This window comes from Zootoca vivipara, chromosome 10 (assembly GCF_965207765.1).
Source record: "Zootoca vivipara chromosome 10, rZooViv2.hap1.1, whole genome shotgun sequence".
Lineage (NCBI taxonomy): Eukaryota > Metazoa > Chordata > Lepidosauria > Squamata > Lacertidae > Zootoca > Zootoca vivipara.
The window spans coordinates 43,838,318-43,857,990 of NC_142593.1; the positions used below are offsets into that span (position 1 = coordinate 43,838,318).

At 45.5% G+C, this 19,673-nt stretch overlaps 1 protein-coding gene across 3 annotated transcripts in view; it reads right to left on the minus strand.

Annotated features, from left to right (window-relative positions):
- The window catches only part of NIM1K (NIM1 serine/threonine protein kinase), a 31,429-nt gene that overhangs the window by 3,013 nt on the left and 8,743 nt on the right, over positions 1–19,673 (minus strand). For all 3 annotated transcript variants that reach the window (XM_088653178.1, XM_035100392.3, XM_088653179.1), the window contains exons 2-3: positions 7,548–8,673; positions 401–669 (exon numbers count right to left, since the gene is read on the minus strand). In XM_088653178.1, the coding sequence (XP_088509304.1) occupies positions 401–669; positions 7,548–7,836 (558 nt within the window). In that variant the 5' untranslated portion in view covers positions 7,837–8,673. The remainder of the gene's footprint in view (positions 1–400; positions 670–7,547; positions 8,674–19,673) is intronic.

Sequence of the window (19,673 nt, forward strand, 5' to 3'; positions counted from 1 at the left end):
AATACAATTAAGCTGTTAAGAGCTGTTTATCAAGCTACCTGTGTGTTCTTCCTATTCTGTAATGAATCTCCACCCACATAGGATCCTCATCACAATATTTCTGGCTATAGGCCTGAAAAATCAGAGCTGTTAAATAGCCCGTGAACACATTACAGCAGAGCTTGCACAGACACTCCCATGGTGGCCATGTCGTACCTCAAGCTACAGAAAAGCACCCAAAGCAAATGTTTGTTCATACACAGGCACACTAAGCTGGAGCCACTGGCCATGTGGACATAATATTCTTTTATTGCTCCTAACAAAGACTGATGGATATCTCAAACTAATCCTGCTTCTCTTTAAAACGGGACACACACAGGGAAATGCAGAGCTGCTGAAGGGACCAAAATAATGAACTTACCATGTGTTTAAGAGCAGACACAATCTGAGAGAAGATGTGCTTACTCTCCACTTCCAATAATTTCCCCTCCGTCGTGATTTTCGCAAATAGCTCCCCTCCACTGGCATATTCCATCACCAGGTGCAGCTTGGAGAGTGTTTCCATGACCTCATAAAGCCTGATGATGTTTGGGTGCTGCAGCTTCTCCATGCTGGAAATCTCACGGGAGAGTAATCTCTGCGTCTTCTGGTCTAATTTCGTCTTGTCCAAAATCTTAATGGCTACCTTTTCTGGAATGACAGTGGTATGATTTCATAGGGTTAGTAAGGGCAGCTGATACCATGCTTAAGAAAGAAAAGTCATATGAACAGCCTTGATCCAGCAAGCTCAAGACTATCTGTTGCAACTTGCAGGAGATCGTCGGAGCCTCAGGCAGTTGGCCTTCCCATCGAGCTACCTAAGATCCATTTAACTGGAAATAGCACAAGCTAAAACTGGGACTTGAGGTGGAAGGTTCTGCTTTGCCACTGAGCTATGTCCCCTCCCTCTGCTACATCTTGTATACATCTTAAAACAAAATTCCCTTAACAGTTGGCATGGATGTAATGTGTAAAGGTAAAGGGACCCCTGACCATTAGGTCCAGTCGTGACCGACTCTGGGGTTGCGCGCTCATCTCGCATTATTGGCCGAGGGAGCCGGCGTACAGCTTCCAGGTCATGTGGCCAGTATGACAAAGCCGCTTCTGAAGAACCAGAGCAGCACATGGAAACGCCGTTTACCTTCCCGCTGTAGCGGTTCCTATTTATCTACTTGCATTTTGACGTGCTTTCGAACTGCTAGGTTGGCAGGAGCTGGGACCAAGCAACGGGAGCTCACCCCGTCACAGGGATTCGAACCGCCGACCTTCTGATCAGCAAGTCCTAGGCTCAGTGGTTTAACCACAGCGCCACCAGGGTCCCTCAGGATGTAATGTACTCACCTATTAAAAGAGGAGGAACATAGGCAGCTGTTTTGTTATTGCACAGCACCCTGGGTTCTGTTTGGATGAAGGGTGCTTTAGAAATGTTTATAATAAATAGAAGTATACTGGGTCAGCACAGTTGTCCATCTAGCCCAGTAAATTAACTGGCAGCAGGTCTTCAGTGCCCAAGGGATGTTCACATTACCACATTACATTCACATGCAGTGAAGTGGTTTGTGCCCCTGGTGCCAGGCAGATTAGGTTTCTTCCATGCTCAGTTAGGGGCTTGTCCTTTTTGACTTGCCCTTTCCCCTTTGCCCCACTCCTTTCCCCCAGGAAAACCCGCTCTTTAGCTCCAAATCTGAGCAAATGTTAATCCGGAGAAAACCTGAATTGCTACGATTGAGCGCTAAAGAGCAGTTCCCCCCAGGCGTTGTGAGGACTGGTGTGAGAAATTTACTCATACTAACGAGGCTTTGAAACTGAAACTTTGCTCAATATGACAAGAACCACACAAAGCAGCCATCAAATCCTCTAGCAGGCCTTAGACTCCACATATGCACAACTGTAAGGACCCAGGTGGCGCTGTGGTTAAACCACTGAGCCTAGGGCTTGCTGATCAGAAGGTCGGCGGTTCGAATCCCTGTGACGGGGTGAGCTCCCGTTGCTTGGTCCCAGCTCCTGCCAACCTAGCAGTTCGAAAGCACGTCAAAATGCAAGTAGATAAATAGGAACCGCTACAGCGGGAAGGTAAACGGCGTTTCCATGTGCTGCTCTGGTTTGCCAGAAGCGGCTTTGTCATGCTGGCCACATGACCTGGAAGCTATACGCCGGCTCCCTCGGCCAATAATGCGAGATGAGCGCGCAACCCCAGAGTCGGTCACGACTGGACCTAATGGTCAGGGGTCCCTTTATGCACAACTGTAAGGGACCCTAAGCAGCCTCTCTGCATCACAGGCCAAAAGGGATCTGCATTCCACTATTTGTTTTATTTTTTTGCTGTGATGAGGCAGCTGTATTTAAAACATGACTTAATACAATAATAAAGGAACTTGAACTGAATATAGAATCCACATTGTTTGTAACAGAACTGAGCTGTGTTGTGTTGTTTTCCTGATCCACACCAGTCATTAAATCAACCTTAGCCAGCCCAGACTACCATTCCTATCTGTACAATTACGCTGTTTCAGCCCCAAATATCTGGAGGGCGCTAGGTTGGCGAAGGCTGTATTCAGCTCTACTGATGCTGCAACCCAACACACACTTACTGGCGAGCAAGACCCACTGACCCCGCATTGCGAACCAGGTTTCCACTGCAGCAAACACGATCACTGTTGCAAATGAAACAGAATACAACCCGTTTCCGAGAGACCCTAAGTATCTTCACCCCACAAGAGAGACAGCGCCACACACACACACCCCACCTCTCCCAAGGAGCTCAGGGTAGAACATATGGAGGTTATTCCCCTCCAATAAACAATAAAACAGCAACACAAAATTATTAAATATCCCCAAAGTGCAATAACTGTTAAGAAAGCGCTCAAAGGCACTGCAAGGGGTTTCTTGTGTCTTGTAAATTTAAAACACGATTCTCAACACAAACCACAGAAGAGGAAAAACAAAGACCAAGCAACACAGTGGGAAACAAAAGGCCTCTTCTCATTCAGGGTACTTTTCAAGCACAATATTTACAGAAAAAAGAGGGTAGGAGTAGAGATGTAAAATTTCTGGAAATTTTGAAGCTCTGAAAAAAACAACCGGTTTTTTTCGGGGGGAAACGGAAATTTTCAGAAAAATTGAAAAAAAATGCTACATTAGCACTTCTTTTTTTTTTCCAGATTGAAAGTCATTCTGTTACTTTAGAAACATAAAACATAACTATGGATAATTTTAATGGGCATAAAATTATCACAACTAGCAAATAAAAATATAGTGTATCCAAACAGGGACTGAAATTTAACTTGTCATTCATCACTGTTTGCTATGCAACATGCTTACTCCACCTCCCATGTTTTGCCCATGAGACCTTATGTATTTCCTCACACTGATGTGTGTGGTCTGCTAACCACTTTAGCTACTACTATATGCTTAAATTAGTTTATTTCATGTTTTAAATACTGTTTTACAGCATTTAATGTTTAAAATATTTTCATTTCTTTTTTTCTTTCATAACACTTCTCTGATTGCCACAACAACACATATACTTTAAGGCCCTTTTTGTTGCTCTATATTTTCTTCCAGTGCTTTGAGGCCTAGTGAAGAGGAACAGAACCAATGCATACCACAGGTATGCAAAAACAAAACTGAAACCTTTTTCTTTTCTGGTGACAACAGCACCTCCTAAAGGAAGAAATGTATCTTGTTCTTGCATTGGAAGGTTCAGTTTGTAACCTAGGACTTGCTTGTCCTCACAGAAATTAGAATAATCTGATACCATACATATTTTTAAAAAATGATTTATAAAATATTTGAACCCCTTATCTTAAAATATTTTATTCATCATGTTAAAATAAAACATTCCATAATCTATTTTTTTTATTTTTTCCAATTTTCCGGGGGGAAAGGCGTCAGGAAAAAAACGGGGGGGGGGATAGGGTTTTTCCGGGGGATTTCCGGGCCTTCACATCTCTAGGAAGAAAAAATGTTTCAATGCTAGACAAGACCAAAAGAAGTAACAAATCAGATTTTGCACTTCATCCATGGCCCAGATCTTCCCTCACCACATTTTGCTTCTGCAGCCTTGGTTCTGCACTTTGTTTCAAAGTTTAGGGAGGAGAGATCAGGTCATCCTGAGAATCCAGCTAGCCAGACACTTTTAGAAGGAAAGGTTGCTATAACCTTGTCTGTGCCATCAGTGACAAGAGTCTCTCTAATCCTAGCTGCTGATGCAACCGTTTGAAACACAGCTTGCAATTGGCACGCCAGGAATAGGAGCCAAATACTAGGATGTTCTTTTGTTGCACATGCAGGAACACCGAATTCAGGCACACACATGAGTGGAGCTTCAGTTTTTGAAGCTCGGTTTTTGAGCAGAGAGATGCAGGATTCCCTCTTATTACTATTATTTGTTAAATTAGCATGCCACCCTTCATCCAAAGATCACAGGGCAGTTTACTACATAAAAATACAAACTGAGAACACGAAATGTGTAATAAAACAAGAACAAAAGCAAACCAATAACCCCTCCCCTGCCACAAACATCTAAAAAACCACAGAATGTTAATCAGCCAAAGCCTTGGATATAAAGAAACGTTTTTGCCTGGCGCCTAAAGATATGTAACAAAAAGCGTCAGGCAAGCATCCCTGGGGGAAAGCATTCCACAAATGGGGAGCCACTGCAGAAAAGGCCCGTTCTCATGTTGCCACCCTCCAGAACACCCGTGGGGCCTCAGGTGATAATTGCAGGGTGTGGATCGGTTCATATGGGGAGAGGTGGTCTTTGAGGTATTGCAGTCCCGAGCTTTATAGATCAAAACCAGCACTTTGAATTGGGCCCGGAAACTTGTTGGCAACCAGTGTAATACCCTCAAACCAACCGCACCAGCTGAAGTTTCCGAACGATCTTCAGAGGCAGCCCTACATATAACACACATTGCAGTAATCTAACATAGAGGTTACTAGAGCACAGACAACATAAATTAGTCTATCCCTGTCCAGATGGGGGCACAGCTGGGCCACCAGCAGAAACTGATGGAAGGCACTCATTGCCACTGAGGCCACCTGACCCTCAAGCAACAGCAAAAGATCCAGAAGTATCTCCAAGCTGCATACCTGCCATCAAGATCAGGCAACCTCCCATCCATATGGTCTAGAGAACCATTCACTAACAGTGTCTCAATCTAATCTGGATTGAGCTTCAGTTTGTTGGCTCTCAGTCCATTACCAAGGCAAGACAACGGTCCAGCACATCCACGGCTACACCTTCAGGTGTAAAGAAGAAGCAGAGCTGTGTGTCATCAGCATATTACTGACAACATACTCCAAAGCTCCGGATGACCCACTTGGTGGTTTCATGCACTACTGTATGATTATCTTGGAAGGATAACAAATCATCTGAAACCCCAAGAAACCAGAACTGAAAGACACACTCTCTCGAGTAGCCCGTTGGAAGTTATTAACTGTATTACTTACAGGACTGAAGTCTATACAGTCGTACCTTGGATCTCGAATGCCCTGGAACTCAGATGTTTTGGCTCCCAAACTCCGCAAACCCGGAAGTGATTGTTCCGGTTTGCAAGCATTCTTTTGGAGCCAGAACATCGGATGGGGCTTCTGATTGGCTGCAGGAGCTTCCTGCAGCCAATCGGAAGCCGGGATTTGGTTTCCGAACGTTTTGGAAGTCGAACGGACTTCCGGAACGGATTCTGTTCGACTTCCAAGGTACGGCTGTACCAGCAAATACTTTATCCTATTTCCAACAGGACAACAGGCTGCAAACCTCAGCGTTCCTTTCACCAGGTAAGTTTCCCCTGTATAGCCTACCGTTGTAACTGCTTACACTGCAGAGTTAGTTCACACACCCACACCCCGCTCTGCTCCTAAGAAATAATACTGCAATAATTACAAGTTCATTTAATTATAATTCAGCAATTGAGCTGGAATTTCCATCACTACGTTCTTCAGCTGGGAACACCTCAGCTCCCGTTTTGAAATGCTCAAGTGCTCTCTTTAATCCTTGCTGTATAAAGCACACCTACACTCTTCCTTCTGTTGCCATTGCCCCATGAATCCAGTCCCCAGGAGGTGAAGGTCTGGGTCCACGGGGTGGGAGGGGGGAGGGGGGTTTTCAATTAATCTGATGTGAACAAGGAGAGACTTTCTAACCTCTACAGCAGGCATGTCAAACCTGCGGCCCTCCAGATGTTTTGGACTACAATTCCCATCTTCCCCAACCACTGGTCCTGCTAGCTAGGGATCATGGGAGTTGTAGGCCAAAACATCTGGAGGGCCGCAGGTTTGACATGCCTGCTCTACAGGCACACAAGCGTGGTATCAGCAGGAATTGCAAATGCAGAGAAAGTGACACATACATGGGCAAAAATCTAAAATGCTAAAGACTTCAGTGTGACTTAAACTCAGCAGGGGAGGTAACATACAACAGAGTCAGAAGACCCCTGAGTCATAGAGATGGAGGGGACATGTGGCCTTCCAGACGTCCTTGTTGGACTCGTGACTCCCATCATCCCCAGTCACCATGGCCGGTGGTCAGGGAATGATGGGAGTTGTAGTCCAAAAACAGCATCTGAAAGGCCACAGGTTTCCCACCCAGATTTATAGTGCCATCAGCAAGTGGTACTCATTTCTATAATGCTTGGCCTGTGATCTAGAAATGGAAAGAAAGGTGGTTAGTGGGAGCAGTGGGGATGGGATTTGTGTATGCAGGAGAGAATGAATGCATGATGAAGGGGAAAGAAAGGGGGACAGGAGGGCTGTTCTGACCCACTTCTGGCTTCAGCCCTGCCCACTTTGGGCTCTGCCCTTGTCCACCACCAGCTTAAAGCTCCTAATTTCTCCCACCCTCCCACCTAGAAAAAATTGGCATAAACTTCTAAAGAGGCTGCCCAGTCCTGTTCTAAAATAACCAACGCTCCTTGGCATCGTTATGAATACTGAATAGAACAGTCATTCTTGACAAAAACGACATGTCCTGGAAAACAGGTAGGGGAGTAGGAGGAGGGGAAGCCTCCCATCTTGGCTGTTCTCTGTCCCAAGAGGGTGTTCAGAAGCACGCTCAAAAGCACAGCGAACTCACTTTAACTCTCTGACCTTGGCATGCGAGGCAGCTGGTAGACGAGCATGAACAAGCAGAGACCAGCTCAGGACATTGCCTTCAATGCTTACGCAAGGGGTGCCATATTGCATTGTGCATCCACCCACTGCCCCACTTAGTATCTGTTCTATGGGTGCTTCCAGACAGGAGCTGAATTTGCAAACCGATCAATGAGATGTTGCGAACAGGTTGCGTTAAAAAAAAAACTCTTACTGGATTTTCCTTGGAAAAGGGTAAATCTGGATGAAACTGGAAGGGAGGGGGAGAAAAATAGCCTGGCATTTGGATGCCAATGACACGTGGATGCTGTAGGAACGCCCTCCCCACAAAAAACCTTACATGTCACCCATCTGGAAACACCTTGTATGTATCTATCTATATATATATATCTACACAACCCCACACAACCGCTTGTTCCACACACCGCAGAGCCTACCTTTGGTCAGAGCATGGATTCCAAGCTTCACTTGGGAGAAGTTCCCACTCCCTATTTCCCCTCTGATGCGGTAAAACCCAATCCTCTTCCCCAGAGTTAACTCTTTAACCACCTTTTCATCCTGGGACATATCCAGAGTCAGTTTCTCCAAAGGCGTCAACCGGCGCTGCCTGCCCTGCTCGTCCTCTGCGTAGACCTCGCTCTTTGTATAGTCCTCCGCACTGTCTTCCCGATTCCATCTAACATATCGGTGGCTCCCTAGACCGCCATTCGCATATCCTGTGGTCATAGTCCAGGGGGCGATCACGTATCCATCTCCTTTAGTGAGCTGCTCTGCAGGAAGACCTCGGCGACACGGATGCAGACATGACAGAGCCCGTGACCATTTAAAACAAAAAGATAGAGAGAGCCCCAAGACATCGGGCTCAGCACTAAGTTTGACTCGCTGCGTTATCTTCCAGCAAATGCATCACTCCGTTTCCTCCAAATAAAACTTAGGAACCGAAGACCCAGCTTGTATCCACATTTAAGCAGCCACTTCAACGAGGGTCCCGAAGGGTCACAATCTGCAGGCTTAATGAAAGATTTGCAATTAAAGGTGTAAACTCTACATCACAAAAGCAAGGAGGGCTGTGCAAAATGCAAGGGCATCCTTTTCTCTCACACTCTGTCCAGGCATACAAACAAAGTGCTTGACTCAGCGTCTGCTGCTGTTCTTTTGAATATGTCCAGGTCCCTTTGAACAGCTGACCTCATCAGGCAGGAGATGATCAGATCCTCCCTCCTTGATTCAGGTCCCAGTTCAAGAGCCGAAAGCTGCAATTCTTTCATCGCTACATTATTTAGCCAGCAACACTTCTGGTCTGGCTTTGAAGTGTCGGGGCGCTTCCTCGGATCCCTGCTGCAAATGACACACCTGTGCTCTTTGGCTTTGCCATTGTTGGTAGAAGGCTGGCACTGGAGGTTGAAGGCAAAGGCTGTACGCTGGCAGAAAAGGAAGACAGGCGATGAAAACACCACCCTATCTTCAGTAGCACGGAAGTCACAGCGAAGGATTAACGAACCGCAGTCACTTCAACCCCTCCTTCTTTGAAGGCTTGAGGCTTCTCAAAGATGTAATGTGCTCCTAAGAGGAGGGAGGTGCAAAAGAATAAAAACCAGTTAAAGCCTTTGCTTAGTGGTTCCAAGCGTTCCCGCTGAGCAGTTGCTTTCTCCCTCTGCTGTTTTAGGAATTATCAATTGCATTCTGCACATTAGCACTACTCCAAGTAATCAGGGAACGTGCTCACTCTCTCCTGATTCCTCCTCTTAACCAGGCATCAAGAGGTTGCAAGGCTATCTGTGGATCATCAGCATCCCCCAGCCCATATCAGCAAGCGTCTGCTGGAGGAACAGAGCTGCTGTGCTCTCTTCCCTTTCACAAGGGCAGGGAAATAGCTTTACATAACCCATTAAATAATCCTTTCAGCAGCTCAGTCGCTTCTTCGTGAGATCCAGAGGTGTACAGAGCCTGGCCCTAGAAATCTTTCAGCTGTGCTTGCTTAACTTCTTAACTATCTTAGGGTCCCTATTTCCCCGACGCTTACCTACCGAGTTACAATTTCTGTGGCCTTGCGCCACGGCATCTTTCAAGCCTTGTTTCCAAAATACGCTCCTATTCCAGAGGTGGCTATAATCTGTGTCCCTCCAGTTGTTGCTGACCACAACACCCGCCAGCCACTGGTAGCATGGCCATGGATAATTAGAGTTGTAGTCCAGCAACATCTGGAGGGCCACAGATCATAACCAGTTCCTGCACCAGACCCAGGGCGAGGAATCTTTGGCCTGCCAGATGTTCCTGAGCATCAACTCCCAGCAGCCCCAGGAAGCAATGGCCAATGGCTAAGGGGTGTGTGGGAGTTGGGAGTTCAGCAACATCTGGATGGCCACAGGTCCCGTCTCTTGAGCATGACCTTTGCTCCTCCAGACCTACTGCTCATTTTTACTTGTTTGTTTGTCTGTAAATGAGCACCAAACCTTCTGCTTACTTGAAGAACTTCAACCACTCTCCCCTAACTCTGTTCTAGAATGTGTTCCCAGAACAGTTATATGGAGTGCCACCCATCTCTTTCCCTCTTTCTCTTCTTTCTAGCCTCTTCCTTTTTAATAGGGGCTTTAGTTTGGGGTTTATTTGTAAAAATGTGTTACCCTTAGGCATGGGCAACACTTGGCAGTTTAACCCTTAGCCATGTATGCTAATGTAACCTACTTAGTGTTGGATTTTTTGAATAGTCAAGTTACTTTAGAGCCGGTCTAATGTAAATACTGTCTGTTTAAGAGAAACAGGTGCCGGTGTTTCTGTTAATTGCTCACAGGCGTGGGCTCTGCTTCTTGTATATAAGGCTCTGTCAGAAAGTCTTCTGTATCTCTTAGTTAGATCTTTCAGTTTGATTCATCTCGAAGTAGATCACTCTCTCAGTTGTTCTCAGTTTAAGAGATTCCCAGTTGAATCTTAGTATGAGAGTTGCTTATTTATAAAGCTAGTTTGCTGTTAATTCTCGGGTAGTTTAATGGGAGTTATGTGGGAGTTTTGTGGGAGGTTTGGAATGGGTTGAAGGTTGGAATGTTGCTAAGAGAGAAAGCATTTATCTTTAGTTTAAAGTCTCTTTAGATTTAGTTTGTTTTTCAGTTAAAGAAACCCAACCGTTTTTTTTTTCATCTGCATACTTTTACAAGTGTGCAGCTAGTAAGGGGTTTCATATAAGGGAGATAATTCCCTACGCTCTTGGTGGTGTTTTCTTAGCCAGGTCAACTTCTGACTGCGTATACTCTGTGTGAAGCGTACTTTAAAGGGCCGCTGTAAAACTGGGATATATGATTTAGATTAAGCAAGTTTCAATACCCAGTTTTCTCCAATATTATTCTTATCATATATATATTATTTTCCACTACTTAGCTCATTGGGTGGGTTTCTCGGAGCAAAGCTAATATATTTGGCTATAGTAAATAGCACACCAGGAGACAATGTTATGAGCCCAGATCAATCCTACACATACAGTTAGCAAAGGTAACAGCAATGCAAAGATCTAAACAAAGCATGTTAAATATTCCACTGCAAAGACCAAGCAGCTCATCTAATGTTACCAAGAAGCTCAGATGAACTGCAATTCTGCATGGGGAAAAGGCCATAGCTCAGGGGCAGAACATCTGCTTTCGCATGCACAAGGCCCCAGGATCAATCCCTGGCATCTCCAGGCAAGGCTGAGCAGATCCCTTGCCTGAAACCCTGGAGAGCAGCTGCCAATCAGTGTGGATAATGCCGAGCTAGACAGCGCCGACTTCATATAAGGCAGCTTCCACATTTCCCAAGGTGAATGAAGTATTTATGTTGGCTTTTGTTCTGAGCAATGAGAGTGGTTCCACTGCAAGGAATTGGGAGAAAGCCACACTGGGTCAAACAAAGCATCTCTCGCAACAGTGGAAGCTCCAGTGATTCTTGTTAAATATCCTCTCCACAGTAGCTGTCTTGCTGCTCAAGAACCGATTTACAGAATGAACCTTTGGATTACATGAATGCAAAGAGCTAAATTAACTCCACAGAACCCTTGCCCTACCAAAGGCAAGCAGAGGTCCTTAGTTAAATCTGGGAGAGTAACAAATGAGGCATTTTCCAGAATGCTACTCCCACCGATAATGTCTCCACCTTGCTTCACGAGACACCTCAGCCACCTGCCTGAGAGTTTGGATTGGAAGAGACCCCTCCTAACCCCCCCTGTTATTCTTTGGTGTATCCAACACCTGTACTGTGACATGGGTCTCCAGACAACCTCTTTATTCACCATTCATCCTGAATTGTTCACACAAAACTTACACAGTGGTTCAAATAGATCTGGTCTTCACTGAGCATTCGTTCTTGTGTACAGGGCAATGACGTTTGACATTTGAGCAGATGTCCTCATTTGCTTTTGGGTGCTTGCATGCCTTCTGGTTAATATTTTTATCTACCCACACTTTATAGTGCATCTCCTTGTCACTTTCCTAACCACAAAAGGTCCGGGTTTTTTTTTTTAAAAAAAGAGGATTTGTTGCACTAGGGCAACAGAGCGCTTTAATCCACTTTCATTGTGCATAGATCTCTCCCGCAAAAATAATGGCAAGCCTGGAAGGCTCCTCGTCTCCTGCAAAGGAAGCAATACTTCTTCTGTGTACACACACTGAAGGTTCATGTATATGGCTGTGTACAGATCATAGGAGCCAATTCCTAGGGGCTAAGCGCCTCCCATAAAATATTTGGGCACTGCCATTCAAATGGTATGGGGTGAGCCCTATCATGTGATCGATTATGCGGGACAGGGCTTACCTGCCCTCCCCAATATTTTATTCAAGTTTGCACCCCTGGTACGGAAGCACAAGCAGATCTGGAAACACTAGCAGATTTACCCTTGTGGAGTTTTGCAGAGAGACACACACACACTCTCTCTCACTCTCTTCAAATTGGGAACCATTTTCAGAACAGCAGCATCCAGACAGAAAATCCCCTGACTCAATCTCAACAGAACAGTCACTGCATGCGGACAAATACAATCAGCCTAAGTAAGGGCTTTAATCTGCGATCTGCTCCTCCCCCCCCCCCATCCCTGCTCCACTCCCAGGCTATGTAAGGCCTTCTATGACCGCATCATGTGTCCTGCCAATCCCACTATTGCTGCCTTTTATTTATGAAATTTGCCGCATCACTGTTAAGACTCTGAAACGCTCGGGACTCTAAGGTTTCTGACAAAGCAGCACCAGCTTTTCTATATATGTGGCAAAGGGGACAGAAATAGCAGAACCAGCTTAAAGGCAGTGCAGCTTAGGACAAGAGTGGCAGATGGATATAGCAGAGGAGGAGACGGTTCTGCCCGCCGGCACATTCATTATTCAGATTCTATTTTTGTGTTTCTTCTTCACCACTGATGTTAATCCCGCTGCACATGCCATGTGCAATTGTGGAAAAGGCGCATCATGGGCAGGGCAGCATTCGTTCTCACTGTTATGTAACCTGAGCTCCTAACAAAAAATTGTGCAGCAGTTTATTTGACAATGGCAACTTCTGAAACTGCAGGCCGTGCTGTGTGACTGAGATTTCAGACACAGCTCACCTCCTAAGGCGTTGTCTGCTGCATTGGTTTAAGATCTGAAGCAGGGAGACATGGGAAGCGGCCTCATATACAGCTCAGGATGAAGGCCTTGCCCAGCTGTGCCTGGAAGGGATTGAACCCGAGACCTTTTGCAAAAGCTCTGTCACTGAGCTACAAGTAAATCCCTTAACTGACTGCACCACAAGCTTGGCACATTATTCATGCCCTTTGACTTGTAGGGCTCCTGTTGTACGTTGCTGCTACTGTGCTGTCAAACTCATAGGCACTGAAGTTGTGGGGTTTTAAAAAAGGTAAAGGTAAAGGACCCCTGGGTGGTTAAGTCCAGTCAAAGGCGACTATGAGGTTGCGGCGCTCATCTCGCTTTCAAGGCTGAGGGAGCCGGCGTTTGTCCACAGGCAGCTTTCTGGGTCATGTGGCCAGCATGACTAAACTGCTTCTGGCGCAACGGAACACCCTGACGGAAACCAGAGCACATGGAGATGCTGTTTACCTTCCCGCCACAGTGGTACCTATTTATCTACCCACACTGGCATGCTTTCGAACTGCTAGGTTGGCAGGAGCTGGGACAGAGCAATGTGAGCTCACCCCATTTCGGGATTCAAACCGCTGACCTTCTGATTGGCAAGCCCAAGAGGCCCAGTGGTTTAGACCACAGCGCCACCCTTGTCCCTTCTTCATGCAGCACACAGCTAATCTGTGGAAGACACTCCCCGCAGGAGGCAGTGATGGCTACCAGCTTGGATGATTCTGAAACAGATTAGAGAATTTCACGGAGGATAAGGGTATCATTCAGGCCCGTGCAGAGCTTGTCTAATGAATGGGGTGGGAATCTTGTCCATGAGATGCACCACCTAATCTGATCTGAAGCGACACACTAGTAAGCAGTAGCGCAGGTCCAGAATTTACTATCGCAGCCTTGCAGTGCATACGGACAGGCATGGCCGTCTCGCCCATTATGTACCCAGTCAGCTGAGAGGTGCAGGGTATTCTTGACATGGCAGTGTACCGGTAAGTCCGGCAAGCCAATGGCAGCTCCCCCAGCCTGTTTAGCCCTCTGAGGCCTGGGGAAAGTATACCCAGCTGCCCCCACCTCTGCATGGGCCTCCCATCAATGGCTGCATGCTAGGCATAATGGTTATGCTCAGGCTCTGTCAAAGGCAGTAATGCTTCTAAATGCCCGTTGTTGGAAACTGCAGGAGGGGAGAGCGCACTCGAACTCAGGTCCTGCTTGCAGGTTCCTCACAGGCATCCGGTTGACCACTGTGAGAACAGGATGCTCGACAAGATGGGCCTTTGGCCTGATCCAGCAGGCTTGTCTTAACGTTCTTTTTACATCCCTAGATGTGCTACAACAAAACTTGTCTCACTTAAGCCAATTTCTCTGGATAACTCAGAAGTTCCACCGTTATGAGAAAAAACACCCTTCTCTTCATGCCATGAGCAAAACTCTTTCCTGTCCCCTCTTTTCATAACTGTTCTAAACCAAACAGTCACAAATGTTTTAGCTTCTCTCTGTCATAAGGAAGTTGCTCTTTGCCCATGTTAATTTTTGGTTGATATTTAGAGAGTTCTCTTTTCTAGAAGCGGGTGATATTTTAGTTTGGAATATGAATCTCCACAACTTTTAATGCTCCCCTTCAATCCAAAGAGAGTATTGACGCTCTACAATATCTTCTCCAGCTTGAAATGCAATCTTCCCCACCTGCTTCCTTCCCAGCTTCTAACCCATGGGTAGGCAAACTAAGGCCCAATCGCCTTCTCAATGTGGCCCGCGGACGGTCCGGGAACCAGCGTGTTTTTACATGAGTAGAATGTGTCCTTTTATTTAAAATGCATCTCTGGGTTATTTGTGGGGCCTGTCTGGTGTTTTTACATGAGTAGAATGTGTGCTTTTATTTAAAATGCATCTCTGGGTTATTTGTGGGGCACAGGAATCTGTTCATATTTTCCCCCCAAAATATAGTCCGGCCTCCTACAAGTTCTGAGGGACAGTAGACTGGCCCCCTGCTGAAAAAGTTTGCTGATCCCTGTTCTAACCGTTCTCACTAGAAACATTTCTCCTTCCTGGTGACTGCTGCAATTTAGTGTGCCAGGGAGCCTGGGTATGTGATTTAGGGTGCCCAAGTCCCCAACTGGTCTCAAGAAAACTGAGTTTGTCTCTCATTCATTTTAAAACTCACCCAATGATGAAAACACTGCCAAAGAAAAACAGGCAGCAATGGGGCAATTTGCACACCAATTACCAAAACGCCAGTGACATCCCTTTGACAGGCTCTTCAATCTCTGAATGCAGTTGACAAGACTGGCTTTTAAACAGCCTGCTGCAGTAATCCCAGCTTTCACTGCTTTCAACTCAAGAAGATGCAACTGCTTGTGTTTTAATGCAAAGTGAAACTACAATTACCAGTTACCGGTAGGTAGCCATGTTGGTCTGACGTAGTCGAAACAAAATGAAAAAAATTCCTTCCCGCAGCACCTTAGAGACCAACTAAGTTTGTCATTGGTCTGAGCTTTCGTGTGCATGCACATTTCTTCAGATGGCATACACAATGTTAGAAGGTGAGCAATTAAATAGTCCTGAGATGGTACTGTATGTTGGATGCTGTTGGAGCCAGTACGTAATGGTGTTGTCCGGGTGTACGTGGCAGCAAAGTTGGCATCTGGGTTTATTGCAGGCTCTGGTATCAGTGTCCATGTTAAAGTCTGGTGGTTGTATTATTGTGGGTGAGGAGTTGTTTAAGATTGGCTGTCTGTCTGTAGGCAATGAAAGGTCTTCCTCCCAGAGCTTGAGAAAGAGAGCTGTCATTGTCTAGGAGAGGTTGTAGATCTCTGATGATGTGTTATACTGTTTTAACTTAGGAGCTGTATGTGATTACTAGTGGTGTTCTGTTTTCTTTTTTGGGTCTGTCTTGCAGCAAGTTCTCTCTGGACTATTCAATTCCTCGTCTTCCAACATTGTGTATGCCATCAAATGCCAAGAGTGCCCTTCAGCTCTCTATACTGTATTGGACAAACAGGCCAAACCCTACGCCAAAGGATAAATGGACATAAATCTGACATCAGGAAGCACAAGACAAAGAAACCAGTAGGAGAACACTTCAATCTCTCAGGACATTCTATACAAGATCTCAAAGTAGCTGTCTTATTACAAAAGAATTTCAGAAATAGACTGGAAAGAGAAGTTGCTGAACTGCAACTTATTACCAAGCTTAAAACCATGGAGAGACCTGGTCTGAATAAAGATATTGGATTCTTATCTGATTATACATGATAAAGCTATCTTTAGCCATCTCACCCCTTGCTTTTTCCTGTAAGACCAATTGCAGTTGTTAATGGTCGTCAACAGCTATCAGTCAGTCAATCACCCACTCCCACTACAAGGAGGGAGTAATACCCCTTCCCACCCTCTCACTATATATAAGCATCTGGTGACTTCTGTTTCAGTGTATCTGAAGAAGTGTGCATGCACACGAAAGCTCATACCAATGACAAACTTAGTTGGTCTCTAAGGTGCTGCTGGAAGGAATTTGTTTACATTTTGTTACAATTACCAGGCGTGTTTTTCTTCCTCTGCTGAAGAGGTATAAAGTTCAGAGCAGCCTTTGAAGTAGCCTTCCATGCAGTCAGCGATGGTTGCAGTCCAAAATGTGGAGGAGTGTGGGGCGCCAGTTTGGGAAAGACAGGTTTGGAGGACCAATAGCTCTGTTTGGAAGAGAACTCAGCCAAGCCAGATCTCGGAAGCAACCCTGCTTCCCCAGCTTTCTGAGGTCAGGGATGATGGGAGATGTTCCAAGAGTATTTGGAGGTCGCTACATTGTCTATTCCTGCTCTAGCCACACCAGCTCTAACCTACCCTAACTTTACCCTGACTGGCAGTGTGGTGCTAAATCCAAGCAAAATTCCCTGAATGAGCCTATTCCTCACTTGCGCCAGTTCTTTGCTGCAAGTGCCTCTCTGGTGGGCTCCGAAGCTTGACAAGAAAGAAGATTCCACCTAAACATTAGGAATAACTTCTTGACAGTAAGAGCTGTTTGGCAGTGAAATTTGCTGCCAAGGAGTGTGGTGGAGTCTCCTTCTTTGGAGGTCTTTAGGCAGAGGCTTGACAGCCATATGTCAGGAATGCTTTGATGGTGTTTCCTGCTTGGCAGGGGGTTGGACTGGATGGCCCTTGTGGTCTCTTCCAACTCTATGATTCTATGATTCCCATTCATACAAAGTCCACAAAGAATATAGTTTTTTCTTAGGTTAAATCCTAAACTAGCTTTAAAAGGGGGGGTATTTAATTTTCAAAGCCTACAACCCAGAAAGTTTGCAAAACTATGACCTCCTTTCGTTTAAATATTTTAACTACTCTACATGATAAAAACAACCAGGTGCAACCTACCTAGCATTTGAGCCTCTCATGACTGCAGCTCATTACTTTTCCAGATTTTTGGTTTATCAAAGCCTTTGATGAGATTTATTCTATTCCTTTGAAATGCAGAGTTCACGCCCACATCAATGTGGGTTCTAATAACACAGAAAACATCTTAAAATTGCCTACCCTTCAGATCGCCTTTAGTCTTTTGAAATTACTTTTGCTAATCATCCTCATGAAATACTGCAAATGTAATTTTTCGCTCCCTCTGCTTGCCAGCCTTCCTCGGTAGTGAGAAAGCCCAGCTTTGTACAGTGGACTCTCCAGATGCGAATTAAATTCGTTCTGGGGGTCCGTACTTAACCTGAAAAGTCCATAACTGGAGGTGCCGCTTCTGCGCACGCACGTGGCGTGATAGAGTGCTTCTGTGCATGCATGCGGCACACAGAGCACTTCTGTGCATGCACACGCGGCACATACACTTCCGGGTTTGCCACGTTCGCAACCTGAAAGTTACGTATCCAGAGCGGTACGTAACTCGAGGGTTCACTGTATTTACAAGGTTCATTTAGCAGAGGAAGTACTGGAGGGTTTGGCCGCATCTGCACTATGCATTTAAAACAGTATTGCACCACTTTAGACAGTCATGGCTTCCCCCAAATTATCCTGGGAACTGTAGCTTGTTAAGAATGCTGAGAGTTGTTAGAACACTCCCCCACCCCTCTTTGGAGAGCTACCATGCAAAAACTCTCAAACCGATATGTAGACTTCCCTGCCAAGCAATTAGTATGATGAACTATTAATATATTTATATTATTTTCACTTGCATTTCCATGGTTATGTCTTCTTATAAACTACGACTGAAACAAATGAAAACACCTCCCTCATCTGCAGAATTATTTAGGTTTGAAACCTAGTTGAGACATAGGTTGCATGAGACTGAGCTAATCCGCAGGAAAGAAGCTCTCCATAGCTGCTTTGTTGCTCCCTGGTCCTTCTCCTTGCAGTGCTCTGCTGAGCTAAGCCAAGCCTTGGCTTAGCATGTTATCTGAACTGGGTCTCACAGTTAAGCTCTTGCTGCGCTAACCACAAGATGTAGCCAACAGCCTGTGTGTTTGTGCCATCTCGGCAAGCCATAGTTTGGCTTACCACATTGCATGAATAATTGAGTTGTAGAGTTGGAAGGGACCATGAGGGTGATCTAGTCCAACCCCCTGCAATGTAGGAGTCTTGTGCCCAACATGGGGCTCAAACCCACAACTCTGAGATTAAGAGTCTCATGCTCTACCGACTAAGCTAGTTCTTCAACAATAATCCTCTCTAAAGTAGTTTGCAACCTTCCTTCTTTGCTCGTACTCTTGTAAATGCAACCATTAAACCTGTCAAAATGCTTTTTCAGAGATTTCAGCTCTGTTGGGGCCTATGGTGTGTTGATGTGTTACACAGGGCCTTGGTCACAAGCAAATTTCCTGCTGTCATTCTATGTGGCTCCCATCGACTCATCTGCTCTGATGTCACACCAATGTCATAATAGGGAGTCTAATAAGCTCTGGACTACCCAGATGATGATGATTATTATTATTTTATTTACCGTACACCCCGCCCATCTGACTGGGTTGCTCCAGCCATTCTGGGTGGCTGGAGATACCTGGAGGTGGGGCTTTGGGAAACCTCAGCACTTCAAAGTCTATGAGATGTTTAGTTCAGCCAAATATCATGGGAGAAAGCAGCTGGGCAATACTAAGAAGCTCCCAACAGGTCAAAAGAAACTTTCCTGGCTGCTTACTGGTGGAAGAAATGAAAACAAAACAGCAGCCTTTTTGATCAGCAATTCCCTCCATGGCCAGGGACGAGACAAATATGACCTCCTCCCCATACAATCCGCTGGGTTATTTGCCATATGTAGAGGGGCATCTTTCTTCTCCATTTACCATGATATAAAAAAATATAATGCAAAAGTAAAACAGGCAAGACAATACCTTTTCTATGAGCCAAGTAAAAAGATGAAAGCTTGCAAATTGCACAGAAGTTTTCATACAGTTGGATGTTCAACCAAAAGGAGATGAGAAAGAGGGGGGGGGAATAGCTGACTGAGCTAATCTTATCCAAGGTCAGAAGCACCCCCAGCACCACCACTTGGTCCTTATATGGGAGTGAGCTGTCAACCATAGCATTTATTTGTTTAGTATCCTATAGACTTCTGTCTCAAATGCAATCATCTGGGTGGCTAACAAATCAAAATAAAACCAACCCAGCACTAGAGCAAGTCTCAGATCCAAAGAAAAACCCGAGAAAATAGCCAGCAGCAGCAACAAAAATGAAGAGCAATTAAGAGACCAAATCCAAGAAAAAGCCGATCCACAAGCCTCCCATAAAAGTACAGGTGAACCATGATCATCTGAACCTGGTGCCTAAATATGCTCAGTGGGATAATGAACAAAGGTTTAGATCCCATCTCCCAGTCCCACACTGTTCCACATGATGCAATGGGTGGGCCTTCTCCCCCAAAATGCAGCACGGGGGCATTTGAAACCTAGCCTAAAATAAGGTACTATTGTGAAAGCCAAGAATGCACTACGTTGGCAAATTTGGACCTCCAAGCCTTAAAAAAGGGCGGGCTGGAGTTCTTCCACTGCAGAGAAGAAGAAA